General features: G+C 43.8%; 1 protein-coding gene across 1 annotated transcript; it reads left to right on the top strand.

The window, feature by feature from the left end:
• Positions 1 to 616: 616 nt before the first annotated feature.
• Positions 617 to 20,444, top strand: LOC120959590 (LIM/homeobox protein Lhx9-like). The gene is made up of 6 exons (XM_040383081.2): positions 617 to 1,145; positions 1,236 to 1,370; positions 9,964 to 10,164; positions 10,623 to 10,918; positions 18,551 to 18,789; positions 20,202 to 20,444. The coding sequence occupies exons 1-6, from the start codon at positions 1,069 to 1,071 to the stop codon at positions 20,442 to 20,444; spliced, it is 1,191 nt and encodes a 396-aa protein (XP_040239015.2). The 5' UTR covers positions 617 to 1,068.
• Positions 20,445 to 21,502: the final 1,058 nt, after the last annotated feature.

The raw sequence follows: 21,502 nt of genomic DNA, 5'->3' as shown, positions 1-21,502 counted from the left end.
GAGATACGTTATTAATGCGGACCAAGAAGAAACCGCTCATCTCGAATTTCCTCGTAAGTCGATTCACGCGATTTTCAACAAATAAATAACACTTTTTCTTGTAATTTTGTCATTCAACATGGACATCATTCATTTTGTCATGGACAGTTTAACATTCAATTAATTACTTGATATGAATCTGACCAAAGATAACAATTTTGAACATCTTTGAATCATTTTTAAAATTCGATGAAAAGGGAATCCATCCATCCATCGAGGACTGCCTGTATCTATTTTAGAATAAAATAGCATTAATGATCTGAAAAATGACATCAAATAGTCTCAACAACAATTTCATTTCAACAATTTCACAGTATTGTGCCTTGAGTGTTTCAAATTCATTTGAGGCTTTTCTTTAACGCTTTCTAGACTTATTCCACTTCACTTCATACTTGGTGCAGTGATACAGTACAACAGAACATCGATCCTCTTCTGAAAAATGCGAAATGCTACAACTTTGCCTCAAATTTCCTTTGCTCTAAACATTTTCTTCAAATGGTCTATGCATGCAATATTAATTTTTTATTTTATAATGTATTTTTGAGCATATTTTTGAACGTGGGGGTACATTGTAAATACTCTAAACTTTGTAAATTAATTGTTCGACAAAGATATTTAACATCAAAGTTTGAATTGTGATCGCACACTATATGACACAACAGCTCCATCTCTTATAGAAACTTAAATTAAAAGCTAACTCTCAACCACACACACACACACACACACACACACACACACACACACACACACACACACACACGTATCAGGCACATCGTAATTCATTACCAAAATATTTCTCCCCCTCAGTTGGCGCTGAACGAGAAACCAACTGACCTACATTACGTTGTGTTGTCGTCCGCTTGAGCGTAACTTTAATTAATGCGTCGCGTGTGACGAAACGTGTTGAGTGTTGAGTGATAATTAAAACTCCCCTGCTGCTTAGGCGGTGGTGCAAGTGCATCCCACCGGCGAAATCAACACCGCGCGGCAACAAGCATTGTGATAGACCGGTATCGACCGAATCGAACCATGTTGAAGGACCTCATCGCCACCGAAACGGTGGCACCGGAAAAATGTGCCGGATGTGGCAGTGCCATTCGCGACCGGTAAGCTGCAAACAGTTCCTTCTACCACTCTTTTGTGCGTTCTATCGATCTGCACATTAACCGTTGATCGCGATCCACCCCTTTTCCCAGATACTACCTCCTCGTGGCGGACCGTGCCTGGCACAACCAGTGTCTGCGGTGCTGCAAATGTTTACACACGCTCGAAGCGGAACTGAGCTGCTACTCGCGGGAAGGAAACATTTACTGTAAGGACGATTACTACAGGTGAGTTACGCTGGTGGAGCAGAAAAGTGATGCGGAGGGGGGGGGGGGGGTTATTTCACTCATGAGGATGCGAAGATCCACTCATTATACGAAACATTTCAACAACCGTAACCAAAACGACCGGCCAATGCAAGGCGCAGTCTGTTTTTGTTTTCAGTTGGACCGTATTATTTAACGGACGCATTTTCGCATGCGCCATTTGCACGCGCCATACAATTAACCGTAATTACGCATCTTTACCGCTCGCGTTTCATTGGCGGGCGTTTCGTTGGGCCGCGGTTGGTCGCCGAACGCAGGCGAATATTTATCAAACATTTAAGGTAATGGGGATTTCTGTTGAAGGCTGATTTTTTTTTATTTAGTTTCCTGCCGAATCGTCATAGCGTTTAACGAGCGGCAAGTGCATCAAGCTTAATTTGAAAACAACAAAAAATAATAAGAGCACAACGGTACACAGGGAAGGCCAACGGTTGAAACGAAATTATCCTGTCTCATTAGCGTTTCTTTTAAAACGTTGGTTGGTGGATCATCTTTTGAATGCCTATCGATCAGTGTGAAAGTTTTGACCTGCGTCTTTTAATAACATACGTAAGTTATTTGACACATTTTATGGAGTTCTTTTTACGACGGTTTTATTTTATTTTTAAGTGGTTATTATTTCTGAGTGCCATTCAAATTCATTTTTCTCAGTTCTTAATTGTGAAAGGTTTAACTAAGAGTCAAGTATTTGTTTATTTTATAATCACACACTCTGCAGACGCACAATAATGTTTGGAAATTATTGGTCACTATTGATTGGGTGATCTAAATATATACAATTAGTTAAGTCTACTTCATTTTAAGGCTGAATGCTTCCATTCGCTTGCTTGGAACATGTTTGATAAATAACTGTTGTGTTATTCTTCATAGGAAAACGAGTAGTGATTATGATTGTGTAGGTTAATACAACAGTAAAGTACCATAGAATAGGCACATAAAATAAGAAACCAAAAGGCCACATTAGTGTTTGCTAATTGAATGAAATTCCTTTTATAAGAAATATCATCTAAAGAGTGTTCCTTCTGACATGATACCAGAAACGATATAAGAAAATAAAGAAAACAATCTTTCTAGAATGAGCTGGTTTGCCAAGCTCTACTCTGTTACGAGAGGACAATAACTTTATACCAGTACAAGATTTTTTTATTGCCAATACAATGTCTTAGCCTCCATAGAAACACTAGCAGGAAACGCAAAGGTCACCGTACAGAACCATACTCTCCATCTTGAAAAGTTCAAAGGACGTCATACAAATGACGTAGTATTGAAGGCATCTTGGCACAACGTTCAATTAACAATGCCTGTTTCCACGATACACACGATGTCACTGCCACCCACTGCCACCGTTCAAAGCTCAATATTGTTCCCAATTTTCCCTGCTATGTACCCACACTGTGGTGAAAAGAATCCATTTTCATATTTGTCAACGAAATGAAGATGTCGTTTGGGGGGTAATACAGCAGAAAAAAAGGAAGAAAATAATGAGGAGTTTTGAGATGGAGACGGCAAACCCGTTACAATAATGAAAGCAAAATATGCTTTCATACCTGGATTTCCGCTCGCGCGTGTTTTTTTTCGTATTTTTCGCCCCTTTATCGCCATCATCACAAACTCAATTCAATCAGATTTCTTCACCCAACCGTAACGCAAACCACTCCGAACGCGCTCCGGGGACCAAACCAGCGAATGCCACACGTACCTTCGAACGGTAGAAATTCGAAGTGAATGCAAATAGCGGTTTGCGGTGGTGTGCGGATGGAACACTGCCACTGTCCCGCTGTTCCCGAGCCAGTGGGTGGGGTGAGGGGCAGGGGGGATGAGCACTTTTGTGAGCAAATAAATCCCGAAAAGAAAATGGAATACCGTGGCAGTGCTTTTTTGTTGGCGTTATTTTTATTCCTTTCAATCTCGCCTGCGCCCAACAGTCCCAACCGCTACTAGCCAGCAAGCTCTCGCGTTGTTTGAAGAGAGCTTGAGGTTGAAGAGTATGGGAAGCGAGAATGGGAAAATATATTATGTGCATATCTTATTTGTTGTTCAGCTTGTCGCGACACAGCAAACGTACTGTATTTTCCCTGCACAAAACAGTTCACTTCTGGCCCCGAGTTGGGCTTGAGCGGTGGTTTCAGGACTTCTTTTTTTGGGTTATGTTTTTTTTTTCGAGTAACTCAAGTAACAAGAAGAGGGGGAAAAGATGCTTAAAAAATACAACAGCACTCCTGAAGAAGCGCTGTTCGGAGAAAAAGCAAACAGTTTCCTTTCTTTTTCATGCTGTCATGCCACCCATCACACACTTGACTTGATGTTTGTGGTTGGTGAGCGCGATTCAACGAGCAGGGTATGTCTGTACGTGTACCTTGCTGTAGGATGTGAAAAGCCTCTGCTAATGGCAATGGTCACAAGAACACCTCAATTTGAAGTTGGTTCATTTTCTGCTCCATGAAGCAATATCAAACGTTTATGTGGTTCTTCTTGCGGGAAGGCAAGATTGTTAAGTTAAGGAACGGGGGGATTGTTATGTTTGCTACATCAGACACATCATAAAATAATTTTACATAAATAATTCATAACATACAGTATATAAAAGTGTCATTTCATAGCAGCAATCTCGTTCCATACACAAGCTAAACGCCTTCAAATTATCAATCAGTGCGCTAAATCCTCCAACACCATGGAGACGCCTGGTGGTCCAGCGATGCCACACAGGAAGGTCGCGGGCGTGCAATTTGCATGTCCGCCCTCGGTTCGCGGCATCGCGTGAGGATATCGTAGGCGGCTCAATTCCTGGTACCGATTTGCACCTACGAACATGCGAGCTTCCGGTGGGTGGTTCATGCTCACGAGCACACCGCGAACAGACCGTCGTCGTCTCGCAACGATGCGAGGAGGGTGAAAGAACCATCAACACAATCTTTCATCAGTCCTTCAACCGTAAGGAGCTATAAACCCTCGTCTGCTTCGTATACCAAGCGAAACTACATCATCATCATCATCATCATCGTCGCTGCAGCACACGAAACACTGTACCATTTCAAAGACCATCCGCGGTTGCAAAGGCAACAGTCGAAACGCGAAACACAGCGTCCGAAATGGAACGACGCAACGAAGGAGCGCACAAGCGCGAGGACGACGAGCGACGGCAAGACAGAGAAAGAGAGAGAGAGAAAGATGTGTGACCCAGATACGAGGGTGGTACGTGACAAATGAGAGAAAAACGCAAACCCCGTTTCGAGCGGAAGGGGAGGTTCGCCAACAATCGAATGCACCGAATGCAGTGCTGGTGGCCACACGTTGTGTTTTCGTTTTTTTCCTCCCCGCATTGCCATCTCAGCCAGTGGCTGTGGCCATTGCCATCTTTCCGCTCCCGAGCCACAGGGATGGCTTCACACCGGAGGTCTCTCCCAGGCTCCCCGGAGCGAAAGAAGAATGGCGATGAGCTGCCATCGATATCCACGAAACCGGGCGAATGCATGACTGAATATTAATCCGCACCGCCGGCCGATTGTTACCATGTTCCATGCGGCTACCTGCCGACTGATTATCGCAAAATCCGTCAGCAGCCGCAGCAGCGATGGCGGTTGCTGCTGCTGCTGCTGCCACTGACACACAACTGGTTAAAGCTCGAGACATGCTTAAGCCACCCAAACAGACGACCGGGGCCCACCATGCCAACCATGCACGTGCACGCGTGCAAGCGGCTGGGATTACCATAAAATTGCCGCACTCGAATGTTCGCTCCGTGCTCGTCAGCGGGCAAGACCGACACGCCGGCCCCACAGCGGCACACACAGCGGATCGAAATTCCGGAACGGTGCCATAGTGCGAACCCACGTACGCGCCCGGGCTCCGGGAACGCGCGCCTCGTTCGAGCTGCGTGGCTGCGTGCGCACAACCATGGCCATTTAAATCATTCGTGGAATAGTTGCCGTTACTCACGCAAGGTAGCGAGCGCGCGAAGCAAACGTCAAGCAGTAGCGCTGAGGTTTTGAGGGAAAGGAGGCACAGGCTGAAGACGGGCCGATTCAGGGTGAGAGATGTTTTCTTAGTGGTAAAGGAAAGCGACTAGATGCTTTTGTTGTGCTGTTTGGTACATTTTCAATACTGTCAAGATGGTTGCTGTTGTGTCTTGTCTTGCCTGCAACGTGGTTTGGATCAGAACAATTGTACATAAGAACAATTTACTGTAGCCTCTACATTCTCATAGTTTTATCAGTTGTCTTTTTGAAAATTTCTTTCCTTCAACTCAGGATATCGAATTCACTGTAAGTAGCTCAACATCAAATTCTTGTGGTATTTAGTGAGAAACACTATTAATTATTTAGTGAAACAAACGAAAGCCAAAATATTCCAAATATTTTGAGTATTGTTGATTGGTTTCAATGCATACACGCGATTGATTAAAAGTAAGGCAGAACTAGAGGAAAGGTAACGAATACCAAGTAGCAAAAATGAAAAGAAGTAATATCTACAGACTTGTATTTTTGTTTTCACAAACCCATAAATAGCTGAGAGTTTTAATGTACTGCCAAAGCCCTTAACGTGGGTAAACTTTTTCAATTTACATGACATCTTTAAAAACTATTAATAATTGAACGTAAAAACATGATTTTAGCCAGTTGTTTTTCATCTCATCAACATAAAAGTTGTCTTTTATCTCCGAAAAATTGAACAAAAGTGAAGAAAATAACAGTTTGTTTTCATTATGGAGCTGTAGCTTTTTATACTATTTACCACAGTCGTGTTCCGTGCGGTTCCGTGGTACAGTCGTCATCTCGAACGACTCAATAACATGCCCGTCATGGGTTCAAGCCCAGAATGGACCGTCCCGCCGTAGGTTAACTATCTATCCGGCTACGTGATAATGAATTAAGTCTCGAAAACCTGTATAGGACGGCATGTCCGTGTAGGACGTTACGCCAAATAGATGAAGAAGACCACAGTCGTATGCCACACCATGCCTCAATTGCATGTACGAAAATTACTTGCTTTTATGAAAATTAATTACCATTATAGATACCATAATACACTAACGATCTACAACTAGGCCAATTGCGACTGATTGAAGGATTAATGGTAGTGCCACAGTCTTTTTTAACTATCCATTCAATGGACAAGTTGTGATCTTATGGCTAAATCAGGCCCAGTTACATAGTCTTACAGTAAACTATATCTGTTCGCTTTTGTATCTTTTTTATGAATTGCTTACTTGATAGATTTTTTAGATTGTTTTACATTATTTCATTTGAAATGAACTTTATTTACTTACTTCATTTTAAACATGAGACTATCTTGGATTTAACATGCACGCATAACTTGAAAAAGCATGAAATATGAAACCGAAAGATACAAAAAAATCAAACCAAAAAAACACACACACACACACAATTTTGTACAGCGTAACGCAATATTTTCGTCTTTATTTTGCTAACTGTTCTCCCTGTGCATGTTCCCTGCGAACAAACATCGCCAATTCGGTAACCATGGTGGCTACCAGCGACTGCCATGTTTCTCGATCGATTTTACGCAACAACCATTCTGTCCGTTGCGCATCCGAGATCGGTAGAATTGATTCTCGTACCCGAATAAATTTGGAAAACAATAAAATAAAATTGTTAAAAAAATGCATACCATCCACTGTCCGTGCGTGTGTGTATGTATGCGTACGGGTGAAGTGAGCAGGATGCGAACCTTTCGGGCAACAAAATCACTCGCACTGGGGCTGTCCGGTCCCAACGGGACTGCAAACGAGCGCAATTCCATTCAATCCGATATCGGTAAAATGTTGCTGCTCGCGGGCAGTAGACACAAGGACACAAGCAGTGAAAAAGTGGGGGAGAATTGTCAAGAAGAAGAAGACGCTACTTTTATTCACTGTCATGACATTTTTGCTTCTTATTTGCCATTCAGCCCCAATGCTGAAGCGCGGTCGTACAGTGGCTTTTTAGAAGATGGTTGCAACGAAACCAAAACAGACAAAAAATGGTTGGACACAGTCCATGTCGTTTCGTCCTTCCCGGGGCGTCCCGGGGATTGCAGTCGAGCTTACAAAACGTTTTCATTGCTTTTTGTCTTGCCACATCTCTACCCTCGCCACAGTATGGCCTGCGACATGAATAACCATCAGACGTCCGTAAGGAGAGGGGTGACCTCCCTTTAGGTTTGCTGGCCCAGCCGTCGTTGCATCCGCGTCTTTCGGGAACGGAAGTGATTGTTGGAAGCAACCGACATGAACCGACTACGGTACACGGGCAGCATTTTCTTCTTCAGCTGGAATACTTACCCACAGCTTCGATGGTTCAGTGCAGCAACGATTCTGCTTTAAGCACGGCTCAGGTGACATCTTCTCGACCAAGTAGATCATCGCGACCGTTGCGCGAAACCGATCGTCTTTGTGTCCAAAAAAGGAAAGCTCTTCTCGTTTCTTCAGCTTCCGAATCCAAACCAGAAGCCATTGGCCCGGAGAGACACCATTGTTTGCAAAACAAGTCGTCCCGAATGGAGCACCAGGAACGGCGAAGAATGTCGATTGCTGCTTGGACATGCACCGTAAAACCCAGACACACACACACACACGTGTCCGGAGAGGACCGATAAGCACGCAGCATTGCAAGCGAAGAGCAGGGAGCTTTGAGACGATTACGAATACGAATACAATGGCGAAAATTTCGCGGAAATTGTCCCTCGCAATCCCTTTCCGACCCGGCTCCCGGTCGCATGGCGGGTGCGTTGGTACGCGCATGCGAGACGTATCAGCTGGAAAACCGGGACCGTGCCAACAGAGATATATTCCAGCGACAGCATTGAATCCTGAACATCGTTTTTTTTCTCTCTCCTGGCCCCGTTGCCTTCAATTGATGTATCGGCCATTGGAGCCGGCTGAATGGACATGCATGATTTATCGGGCATTTTTGTAGCAAGTTTGGGCAACTGGCAAACTGGTGCCGCAGCATTGAACCATCTGAAAAGAATAAGAAACTAAAACTACCCACTCTTCCTAACCCCTTTTGCTGGGACTCCGTACCGACGGGGAAGCAGTTTTCGATTCAACATGGCGGAGGTCACGTTTTTGCAAGCTTGCAGCCAAAAGAATCATGTTCTTTTTGCATTTTTTTTGTATCTATCTTCCACTCGTTTCAAATCGATTCTCCTGCGGGATGCATGAATCATTCGATCTGTAGGGCCGTTTTCCAACGCTCAATCCTTGTTTGGTGTTGCGTAGGGAACTGTTTTTCGAACTGGAATGTTTGGCAGGCAGCCGAACATGTGACCGGGTGCATGCGGCATGCGGTGCAGCAGTTTGTCGGTGGTCGTGGTCATAAATTTTTCAACACTTCGGTCAACCGGTCCTGCGGTGGTTCCTTTTTTGGGTAAAGCAGCACGGGCGCAATGCACTTTTAGCTCGATGAGCTCATGAGCTTCCGTTATTCATCGACGGGGAGGAACGTATCCACCATGTGACCTAAATTGTATGGCCAAAAGGTAAAGGATTTACAAACATGTTAACACTATTTTTAACACTAAGACTAGCAAGTATTTCATTTCGGCTATACAATTATAAGACCTATCTTGTGTTTTTATCAGGTAAAGTGTATCTGATGAAGCTCTTCAACGCAATTCTCGAACCAAACTACATTAAAAAGAACGTATCTCGCAAAAGTTTCAACAAAAGAGAATTTTAAAAATTTACACAAGGCTGAAAGTCTAATTCAAATTACAATGGTTGAATCACTTTCTTCGGTGTTGCTAAGAAAACCAGCGAAAAAATTGTTGCCAAGGAACAAATTCAACAAATTTTAAGTTAATCGAATGCGAAAACATCTTGATTTTGTTGCTTGGATATGTTGTGGTGGTAGTAATACACAACATGGCCCGGTTTAAGGGTCATACAAACGATTTTATGGCGAGTTCTCAAGGTATCATTCAAGCTAAGGAATTAGGATCTTTTAGGCGAAAGGTCACAGCGACTGATTTAGGTATCTTCCAAACGTCGCATACCTCACAAAAAATCATACAAAATTAATAGAACTATAATGTGCATTACAGCCATTAAATACATTAACTTTGCAACCATGATTTTTGAGTCAAAGGTTTTTCCAAGGCGACTAAGACTATTGCGACCAAGAATTTTGCAACCAGAATCTTTGCAACCAAGACCTTTGCTATCAAGTTTTTTGCGACCAAGAATTTTTGCAACAAAAATTTTTGACAGCCAGAATTTTTCGACCAAGATCTTAGCGACCACTAATTTTGCGACCAAGAACTTAGGCCACCAAGAATTTTGCGACAAAAAAGTTTGTGATTTTGAGTAAAAAGATGTTTGGTTGTGTGCCACTCTTTCATCTATCTGCCGAAAACCACATTTGACAATGGTGGACCTAAATTGAGACTTAGTTCGGTTGCAGTTTTGGCTGAACTGAGAGCATTAATTAAACTAACCGATATCGACACTCATTTCATGATAAAGGATATTATCTTTCAAAACTAAATCACCACAATCTCTCTCTCTCTCTCTCTCACTCTCTCTCTGTCTCTCTCTCCTTTTCTATCCCTACAGGCATTTTTCCGTTCGACGATGCGCCCGGTGCGGCAACGGCATCAGCGCCTCCGACCTGGTGATGCGCGCGAAGGACCTCATCTTTCACGTCAACTGCTTTTCCTGCCTCATCTGTGGCCAGCTGTTGCGCGGCGGCGACACGGCCGGCATACGCGACGGTCGCGTGTTTTGCGGTGAGCACTACGAATCGGAGGTACTAAGGTGAGCAAAGGTGCTAGGTGCTCCTGGTGCTAGAACTTATTATCACGCCAGGATCGTGCCGTAGCGCTGGCTGGGATGGATTCAAAATTAACCGTACCGCAATCACTTTCATTTTCTTCCCTTTTCTTTCTTCCTTTTTTCGGCACCCTTCCATCCCAAAACTCGCTCTGCTTAACCGCTGTTTCTTTTCATTTGCCTTCCATCGCCAATCTCGCGCTACGCGAACCGAACTCCTAACCAACCTCCCAAACTCCGATCGAACTGATAAACCCACGCGCAATAATGCTCCCGTATAAAACGAACCTACGTAAAATCGAACAATGGAATTGGCGCGCGACGCGTCCCGGAAAAATACAAAAAAAAAAACGCTAATGTAATGTACCGAATGCCCTACCATCCTTCCAACTCCAACCGCTCTACCCCGCACATTGCTCTACCGACCACCACAAACGCCACAGTGAACCCGAAACCATTTCACCGCAGTTTTTCCCCGTAACGGCGGCCGGCGGAATGGCGATACAGTCGTCGCAGAAAGGACGGCCACGGAAGCGAAAACTCGCCACCCCGCAACCACCATCCCAGGGCGGCCTGCTAGATCCGGCCGGTGGTGGGCAGCCGCCGCTCCATCCATCCCTCACCTGCCCGTCCCTACAGTCGACGCCAACGCAACCGCAAGCGCCTCAGCTGCAGACACAGCAAACGACACCACCGCAGCCGCTCGAGGCACTCGATGCTGGTACGCCTCTCCGTTTAGGTAAGTGCCGTCACTGTCGGGTGTACGTGTATGCTCACGTTTACGTGTTTTTTGTTTTGTTTTTTGTTAGCCCTTTTCTATGGTTATACCTTAGCTCACGCTTATTCTTATCAACCATAACAACAACAACAACAAAAAGCCCCTTCTTGTGAGCCCTCGAAATGAACTCCTTCAGCATCCCACGGGGCTCAGATTTCGTCACCAGCGGCAGTAGTTTGCGGGGCGGTGCGTCCTGCACATCGTACAATGCTGGCGATGGTGAGCCCAAGCGCTCGAGAGGTTCACTGTTTATGGAAGAAGGATTGTGTTTTTTTTTGTCGTCTTTTGTTGTTGTTCCACGCTCGTGCTTGTGGTTGTTGCCTTTAGCGTAATCTCCCTCGCCAAAGTGCCTGTATCAAGAGGCCACAACACTTACGTGACTTTTGGGGAGATAATGTGTGCGTGATAAAGCATGGGAAGAGTGACCGAGATTTCATCTGATTCGTTGCGAATTTACAGGCGTACTGGTACAGTACTGGTGTGATCCTGGTTGGTGTACACCACGTAAGAGTCACACATCTGGCCCGACTGCAAACGTGCGTAATATAACGCATAAAAGGAGCTCTTTTGGTAGAAGCACAAGCATCCTTAAAGTTGTTACTTTTTGTTGATCTGACATAAGAATTGTAGTATCTTTTGGCCCCTTACATACCACTATTTAGTGTTTGTCATAGAACATATGAACACATTAGGCAGTTTATGTGTCCAAACAATATTATAATGGTTAAACTCTAATTAAAAATGACACGTACAGAAAGACAAAAAACAAAAAGATGAAGAAGGGTCCTACAAAAAGTAGCTTCTAGTTCACATGATCTTCAATGACTATAATATAAGGAAACTTCTCATGACATTAAGGATATAACAATCTAAGAAATAACAGCTATACATATATTTTTATATTGCTAGTTATGCTTAACATAGCTGAGACAACAATAATAATAATAATGTACTAAACATTTGAAGAGAAATTATATCTTAAAACCACTATACTAAACAAAGATCAACAGTACTATCTTGTTAGGTATTTTTCACTTATAAGCTTTTCTTAAGCTGCCTAGCGCTGTAGGTATTGTTAATAGATAAATTAACCCATAGCAGATTTATCAAAATTCTGTATACATCTAGTAAGCTTATGAGGTCCTTTGATTTATTAATAAATATACAAATATGTCTGGACACGGGTCACACGAACCAATAGAAGTTTTAAATCAGAATAATGTCTCGCATAAATGAACAAGTCAGTCACACTGTCAAGATGATGATAAAGATAGCCAAGAATTACGAAGCCTACCAGAATATTGAAACATTCTGCAGATATTATCTGTTCTATTATAAGATACTCTGAGTCTTAGATGTCTATTAATTCTTCTTGAATATCACCTAGAATTTGAAACAAAGAAAAGGATATGCGTGAGCTAAGGAGACTGCATTTGATCATTAGAAGCGAATAACGGAGATCTTCTAGTGATTCATGAAAGTGAAAGAAGTACACTTTCAACATTTCTTAGAATGGCTCTTACACATCAGCCTTTAAACATCCCAGTAGCAAACTCCACAACGCCATCGTAAGCGGATGACGCACACGATTCGAAAGGTTTTTCCCACTGTAATTTTTGGTTCCACACAGCGATGAATCACTACTATATAGCAAGAAGGGTCGATTCCTAGCCTCCCTTTTTTCCGAGCACTCCTGATTCACCTGGAAGCCAAGCTTCAAGGTGGCCGCCACTTCACTTCAACGGGAACGACGCGGCACCATAAGCTGTCCCGCTGGAATTGATTCGCAATAGCCACCCGCGAATCAAGGAAACTACCCACGAACCGGGCCCGACGGCAAACTCCAAACCGAGGTGGCGCCAATCCTCCTGGGAGGCAATCAACGCACGGTTTATTGCCCGGCCAGGTTTGCCATTTGCTTTGGCATTTCAATCACGTGTCAATCCCCGGAGCTCATATCCGGAGCCCACCGCGATGGAACTACTGCGTCAAAGATGGTCCGCTGCATTGCGACTGTCGAAGACGCTCACGTTCGAATGTGTCGACTCCATCCGAAGTCTCTAAAGCCAAAACCACCCAGGTAAACACCGGATGTTGTTCATGCAGTGAAGTGGATGTTGTATGAAGCAATTATACAAAAAAAACGTACGGACGCCATCACAAAAGCACACAGTTGCGTTCCTTCCTCTAAGCTTTGTTGTATCTTAGCCACCTTACCCTAGACGGAGTGTTTCCCTTGCTCGGGGGCAACAGAGGGACAGTAACAACCGTTTGTGGTGTGGTTAGGTTGTAATATCGTGCACCAAACATACAGCTCGAGGCGATCTGGTTTCCGGGCAATCACAGGCTCTGGGCAGACTGGTGGAATAGTCCAGGCCCTCGGGGCAACAGGACCATTTGTGGCCGGCCAGGTTGGCCATTTGCGATCCTTGGGGATGATCGGAAAGTTAAGTTGTAAGGTAACACGCTACACCCGATTGGGCGGCCTGTGCAGTTTGCCTCCATTTTTTAACTTCCAAGCTGGGACATCGCTCAAGTGGTTTTAGGTGCAAGGACTTGTGGCAAAGATGAAGATAAATGGAATATGCATCTACATTGAAAAACAGCATGACAGAAACCTTCTAAAAATAGCATTACATTGGAAACCATACCCTGGGTATATCCTATACTTCATGCAAATTGCAACAAATCGTTAAATCGTGAAATTATAGACTATTCTACGTGGTATACGAAGCTGCACATAATGAATATATGTCTAGGAACACATCATTCACAAATCTTGAATTTAATTTCTAGGAACACATCATTCACAAACTTTATAATGGGCTGCCATTATAATACCGTGACAATGGAATCTAACACTGCTAATATTTTTTTTATATTCAATAATGCAATATTCAACAATATTATTCACTTTTTTATGGCTAGATGTATATTGGCATTGATTCATTCCTAGCACTGTGCTAAAGACAGTTAAGCCTTTCAAAGTTATGCAAGACTCGTCAAGCGTTGGTCTGACGGATAACTGCATTAGAATCAGTTAATATAAGCTGTGCTAAATTCACAGCGTAGAGAGATGTATGTGTTTTGTGACTAAATGATATATATGCCTCCAACCTGGCTTGTTCATGGCTTGTTCGATGAAGCAATGATTCAAAGATAACCAAGTCTATCAGAAGCTTACAACTCCCTAGACGGAAAAGAAAATCAAAATAATTGGATTACATGCATAAAGGTAAACAGCTTGCAACAGTTATTTCACAACCAACAATTAATAACAGAACCTTTTTTGGCACTCTCTTTTGATTAATACCTGTCCAAATTGAGGAGAAGTAAATAAATTCTTTCTCTACATGCAATCCACATACTTGGCCAGCTGGTAATGCAATGCAGCCCATTAAAAACTAATAAAAACACCTTAAACAATGAATTTCATCTGCATGGCTAATTAGGTTGGAGAGTTTTGCTTACCTCCATGATCGCATGGACAACAACCGATCGTACCGATACTCGTGCGGAGTAATTGATTTAATATCGGCTTGCCCACATCACGCCACTTCCCCATGCCGCCCCAAACGACTTCGACACGGTCGTATCAGTAGCAAATGGTCCAATTATAAGTATCCTCCAGGGTCATGAACCACCCTAGAGCCCCTCAGGGCGCAGCCCCTATCCCCCCCAGAAAGCTTCCCGAAATTATTCTCGAGCCTGCGGGATGTTTTGGCCGCGGAGCCTTCGTTAGCGTTTGGCTGCAAGCGCAAGCTTTCTTTGCCTTGCACCGTCTGAGTGGCGTTTGTTCGCGTGCCCACCACCTTTTGGGAGCAACTATCAGGGGGTCCAGAACTTTGCACGATCCCACTACACGCCACGGCACGAAGGGAAACCGTATAGACGGAAGCAGATCTGGCTCCGGGGACATTAGCCAGGGGAAGAAAGCATCCCCTACTCGGCATGTTTTTTGTTTGCCGAAACGAAAGACGGTACACCAGAGTGTGCAGAAACAATCTGGGTGTGCGGTGTGCTCTCATCATTAAATTAAAATAAATCACTCATTGGCCTGGCCCCATTATGCTAATGATTTGTGTATCGCGTCTTCATTCGCTGCCATAATTAGCTACTGGGGTGCCGGCGGTGGCAAACGACGGGGTTCTTTCTCTTTCTCTCGCTTCCTTGGGATGCACTTTCGTTACGCAAGAGCAAAGCGAACAAACCCGAAACATTGGGGCAGCACGACGAATGGACGACGTTGGGTAGCACAATGCACAATTTCGACACCATATATCAAATCACCGATAGGCGCCTCTTGCTGGGCTTGTGGTTGGGTTCCGCAGCGGCACAAAAATGAACCGAAGGGCCTCATAAGAATATCGCTTTGGGAGAGCGTAGCATAAACGAAAAAAAATAACAACAACACCGCGACCCTCACTCTCACTGCAGCAGAGCAGGGAATATCGCGCAAAGTATAATGGCAAAAAATCAAGCGAAACGGTAGCAAACGACCCCGACAGCTTTCCTGGAAGGTAGCAACGTGTCGGGGCCGCGGAAGTTGGATGGAATAGTTTGGAAAATAGCTGGCGAAGACTGGCGGGAAGACTGGCCAATTCTCATAATGGAACCGTTGACGGAGAAAAGGTGGCTGGCGTGTTTTTGGTCGGTGGGGGGAACGGGGGTGTCGTCTCATCCTACGATGGGTGGGCAGCCGGAGACACGATCTTGCCCGGTGCTTTCGGGTCGTGAAATCATCATCATCAAGGTAAATGGGGAGATCGTGCTAAAATTATGGCTTCGCCCCGGCGGTTCAGTAGCCGCTAAGGGGTACAACTTCATTAAAAGGAAATAAATAAATATATGAGGTACCGGTACCGATCTTGCATCTTTCACCCGACCGCTGGCCCGATAGCTTCGAATGGTTTCAATGGTCCGATGCAGACGAGCGTTGAATGTGAAGAGCATATTTAGAGTAAGTTTCGGATTCGAATTGGACAATATGATGAATGTTGTGGTTTAAAAGAACTTTGATCTGTTATTGGAGCTTCAATTCTAGCTGGATATTGTAGAATTAAGTTCCTCTATTAATTTAGTTGTAGTTTTAAGATGAGTTTTCAAAATAATGAAGTAACAATTCTAATAACTTCCCAAAATATACTCCATCATAGCATTAGCTTCTTCTTAGTGCTTATTAGACCATTAGATCAGCAGACCAAGGATCTGCATTTATCCTTACTTAATAATCTGAAGAATCCAATTGTCAAGGATTTTTTCTTTTAAGTTGGTTAAAAATCATATTTTGATATACTATTGCATACCTTAAGGCGCTTAGCATCGCAGTTAAGCGTGTTAGTTTAAAATGCATTTGTTTTTCGATTTATTTTACAAACCTTATGATCATTAAAGTGAGTCTTTAATGTTTAAATGAATAATTCTGTTTTGAGGAGAATTTCATAAGCTTTTGTAGGGTTTTTATTAAAATTTTCCTACATTTTAGCAGATGTTTGATCTGTGATCTATGAAACGATCTATAAGAGCAATGTTTTCAGACAGCTTCAACCCACAACTAGTGTTAAAATTATGACACGGAAACGACTTAATCAAGTCATATGTGAAGCCATTCTCATGCCCATCAATATGTAAAGATGCCCACAATTAAAAGCTACTCATGAATATAAGCAAATCCATGCATGCTAACCAATCTGCCTACACGAGACGAGCACCCAAAGAAATGCTCCCATCGTCATAAAATCGACACCCTTTTTCGCATTATTAACGAGCGCCAGTCGGAACGGGCTTAAGGGTGTTGTTTTTTTTTTAAGATACCAACACTATCTAACTAGGGTGGTACACACGTCATTATTTTCATTTGCACACTCGCATGTCGAAGGCATTATTTTAGCTCCTTAGCCTGTTTTTTCCCTTTAAATATTCGACCCGTACCACCATGGTGCAGTAATAAGCTCCAAGGTGCCCCTCCTTTTTTTGCTGCGATGCATTATTTGCATGCTACTGGTTTATGTTGATAATGCAGACAGAGAGAGCGAGAGAGGGAGAGAAGGAGATAGAAAAGAAAAAAGAACGAATTACATGAAAAGTGCCTAATCACTTCGAACCTAAAGGTAAACGATAAACACTGAGGGCAGAACAACAAAAAGCCAAACTTCCCCCCCCTCGAGACAGCGACGAGCTGTTGTGCAAAGAAGCAAACAGAAGAAAAAAAAACCAGGGCCCAACTACAAGTCTGCCGAGAAAAACCGATCATCTTCTTCGTTTGCAGTTCCAAGAACAGCTTTCCTACCCTAGCACTAACTAAACGGCCTACCCGAATGCGCCTCTGTGAGCCCTCTAATTCTGAGATGCAATCGGATCGGAGCAAGGGTTTTTTCCCCCTCTACCGGCCGTGCGAGTTGGTGTAGGCATAACAACGCTAATTTTCGATAAATATGACCACGGCAGCATAAAACCCCAATCACCGGACTGGCTGGCTGGTAGACAGGCAGAAGGATAGGAAGGCGCATAAACATGCCGCTGCAGCCAATCAATGCAAATCTACGAGGTGCAGCTTTGCCGCCCACCGGCAAACACAGGCCAACTGAACGTTTCTTTTGGTCGAGATTTTTCTCTATTTTTTCTGAGAATATTGAACAAATGGGCAAAAGAAAAACAAATAATAAACAAAACCTCTTGCCAAGAGGAACGTAACTTTTGCATATGCATCACGGTGCACAAAAACACCGTTTCACAACTTCAACTGCCGAGTGCTCCGGTTTGCAACAATGCAACCGGTGTGGCTGTCGGCAGGCTATGTTTACCTTTCCCCATAAAACAATAGACCCATGCCCAATGAGGGTGGGTGTGTTGGCTCTCGTCAGAAGTATCTGCACCCGGGCAAAGTGCAGCAAAAGCGGGCCAACAATTAAAACAAAATAGCAAATAACACAAACCCCATTCCACGGGTTTTAGAGAAAGAGAGAATGAGAAAGTAAGAGTGTGGAACAAGGCTGTAATGACAAGGGGGGGGATGTTGTTTGCGCTTCGACAAATCCCACCCACAGGGCTCTGGGCATGCTACAAAGTCTGTCCAATAAACAAAACTGCCGCGTCGGTCTGTCAATGCAGCCGTAAATTTTTGCATTTTCCGCACAAATCAGCAATTATTTAGCGGTATGCCGGGTTGGGAGCCGCTAAAAAACCCCTCTTCACTGATGCTCGCCACCACTTCACTTTGTGTTTGGTTGTTGAAAAATATGTTAAACACATGCTCAAACACTGGGAAAGCTTTGGTGCAGCCGAGAGGGAAGGGAAATAAATCGTTTTGTTCCCGTCGCCTGGTTGCATTGCTCGCCATGCAAAACTGCACACGGGAAAGGGTAACTGATGGGGCCGTTTGTTTGACAAGCAGTCGGTAGGAAGTGTGGAAACCTACTGGTGGTGGTGGTGGTGGAAAATTAGTCGCAGAAGTTTACGTTGCCGTTGTGCACTGCGAACGGGTGGATTGAACGCAAACCAACTCCAGCTCCGTACGTCGACGTGACTCCGACGTGATCATAATTTTAACACAAGTAAACTAACCCTCTCCATTGTATGCCCCTTTCTCAACAGATCTGCTGCACAAGGAGCTGAGCGTGAACAGTTTGGATCTGTCCACGTACGACGGTAGCCAGTCGCCTGGGTCGGGCGGTGCGCTCACGCCCAACTGTCGCACCAAGCGTATGCGCACCTCGTTCAAGCACCATCAGCTGCGCACGATGAAGTCGTACTTTGCCATCAATCAGAACCCGGACGCGAAGGACCTGAAGCAGCTAGCGCAGAAGACGGGCCTGTCGAAGCGGGTGCTGCAGGTAAGTTCGTTTCGCAAGAAGTGTGCATTAAGCATAGCAGGTATTTAGAAAAAAAAACATATTCTGATTCATCCAAAATCAGATTAAAATAAGTATTTTTCTGTAATATGCTGGCTTTTAGAAATATAATTTGTATTACTCCTGTTTGATAGGACAACTATTTTAAATGAATATTCATTTGTTATTAAATCAATTCATTTGTACTTACACGACTTGTCAGGTTAAATACTGCTTCAGTTTTTACAGTAAAAACATTTGGTCCTTTATTTTTAAGTATTTTTAATATTATTTTGGAATTTAAATTGGTTTACCGGTGACCGATTATAAGACTAAAAAGCTTTTTTGTAATGAAATTGACGATAAAATCCCTTTTTGGTGATTACAGTCGTTTGCCGTTATATTTTGACACCAACTCATCTATTTTGGTCTCTAAGGCACCAATTTCTGACAGCGTGTCACAATTTTTGCCTCTAAGGCATCAATTTTGACTGTAATTCAATCGTTTTGATTGCAAAATGTAATCTAATATATCAAACTGTGTGTTCCAAAATTATATAATTTAAGTTAATATAATAACACTTCAATAAATGGAACTAAAATTATTTTTTTAAAAATTACGCTTAATTAAGTTTTATTGCAGTGAAAAAGTTGGGTTTTTTTCATGTGTAAACAATGAGTTTAGCATTTATTAAAATTCTTTTTTTTTTCTTATAAAAAACTATAAACTCTTAAAATGTTTAGGTGTGATGTAAAATAACAATTGTCAAAAATCTGCAAAAAAAACCTTGTAAAATTAACATGGTTCCTGCAAAAGTAAAAAATTGATGACTTACAGACAAAAATGATGCGTTAGAGTCAAAAATTTATGCACACTGTAAAAAAAAACTGATGCCTTAGAGCCAACATTTTGCGTCAACAACTATTTTATACTTTCCAACGACCAATTCTATACTAAACTGCTCAATCCATGTGTAAATCGTTTAAAAAAAGTATATAAACAAACAACTTAGAGAGCAGGTGTTTATAAAACAATGTTATCTCAGTGGTAGCGAAAAACTTGATTTTATAGACCCAATTTAAACGCTTTAAATCAAAGACACAATTTTGTTTTAAATAAATCACACTGCTTAGATGTGGTGTACAATGAATTAAAGTTCTTCAATGAAATGATAATGAGATAAATTTATCTGTTTGTAGCTTTTTAGTGTATATTCTACTTTAATATCAAGTATGAATGTGTACTAAAAAGGAGCCTTAAGGATAGTGCGGTAGTCTAATAGTAGATGTCAATGGAAAATAAACTCTACATAAACTCATAAAAAGCACCAAAAATTACGCAAAAACAAAAGATACAATTATATAACTCTATCTTATTTTCTAATATTTTATGTATCCTATTCTCCCCTTCCCAGGTCTGGTTTCAAAATGCTCGCGCCAAATGGCGCCGGAACGTGATGCGCCAGGACGTGGGCATGGGCAACCCGGGCCAAACGCTCGGCGGACTGCCGACGATCGGTGCGGTCACGCTGCACCACCACCACCACCACAGTGCCAACGGGCCGAACGGGCCGAACGATTCGGGCAGCATGGGCGACCTGTCCTCGACGCAGGTCCTCGAGGAGATGCACAACATGACGTTCGCCGAGCTGTACTGACACAATCTGATGATCAAGAACATGATCCTCTCGAATGTGATAAAGCTGTCGCGCAATCAGTCGCCGGCGGGTGACAACGGTGGCAACGGTGGCGGCAGTACGACTGGACCGGTCGCTGACGAAAGTACGCTCGAGCAGCCGGGACACTTTCAGCTGCAGCAGCCGTACGCCGATCACCGAACCGACGGTGCTGGCGAAGCTGATCTTGGCGGACACCCGGGACAGTCGATGGCGGCACTGCTCGATGACGATAGTGCGCCGCTGCTAGACGAGATGGCTCTCGAGGCGGACGCATCCAACATGGGCTGGACGTCGGTGGGTGGCTGCCTGGACGGTGCTAGCTGCGCATCGATGCTGGACGAAGCGTAAGGGCCGACCGAAATGGGGTACGAGTTGTAATTAGGTGAAGAAGTGTTATGTAGAATAGCAGCGTGCCGTAGCGATCTCGAAGCCCATCCACTCTTCACAAGCTTACAGAGACCCGGATCGCTCTCTCTTTCTCCTATTCTCTCTTACCCTTGGAAGCCATATCGTTTTGTCACCTCGTTAACCCAAATGGGCCGTCCCCGTGAGTAGCAATTTTGTGCCCGCACGCGTCAACAAAGTGGCTTACTGTTGTCGGCTAATTGGTCGCCCTGAATGGAGCGACGGCATCGGCATACTCATCAGCGCCATCATCACCATTATCGTCCGGTTCACACCAGCAGGCTGGGTAGACAAAGTATAATGTGCATATTCAACGTGATACGAGCGCCGGTGGAGGGCATGCTGCAAAAATTGCAGCTCACATTGCAAACGATGCATCGGCCAATTTGCCACCCAAGCGGCTGCCTGGGAGCTGAGAGCGTGCCGTACAGCCATCACCATCATCCGATTTTCACCCGGCTATTTTATAATGAAAAGCAAACTTTCCCGTACCTGATGGGAAGCGGAGGGCGAGCGAAAAATGGTTTTTCTCGCTTCTGTTGATTCTACCGCTCCCGCTTCGGCTAGAACTAAACGCGTTCTGGGCCGCTTCCGTTCCTGCCAGCACTCAGCCAACTGGTGGCGGCTTGTAG

Source organism: Anopheles coluzzii, chromosome 3, assembly GCF_943734685.1.
Source record: "Anopheles coluzzii chromosome 3, AcolN3, whole genome shotgun sequence".
In the NCBI taxonomy this organism is placed as follows: domain Eukaryota; kingdom Metazoa; phylum Arthropoda; class Insecta; order Diptera; family Culicidae; genus Anopheles; species Anopheles coluzzii.
Note: the sequence above shows the minus strand (reverse complement) of the source record. Positions and strands in the feature narration are given on the sequence as shown.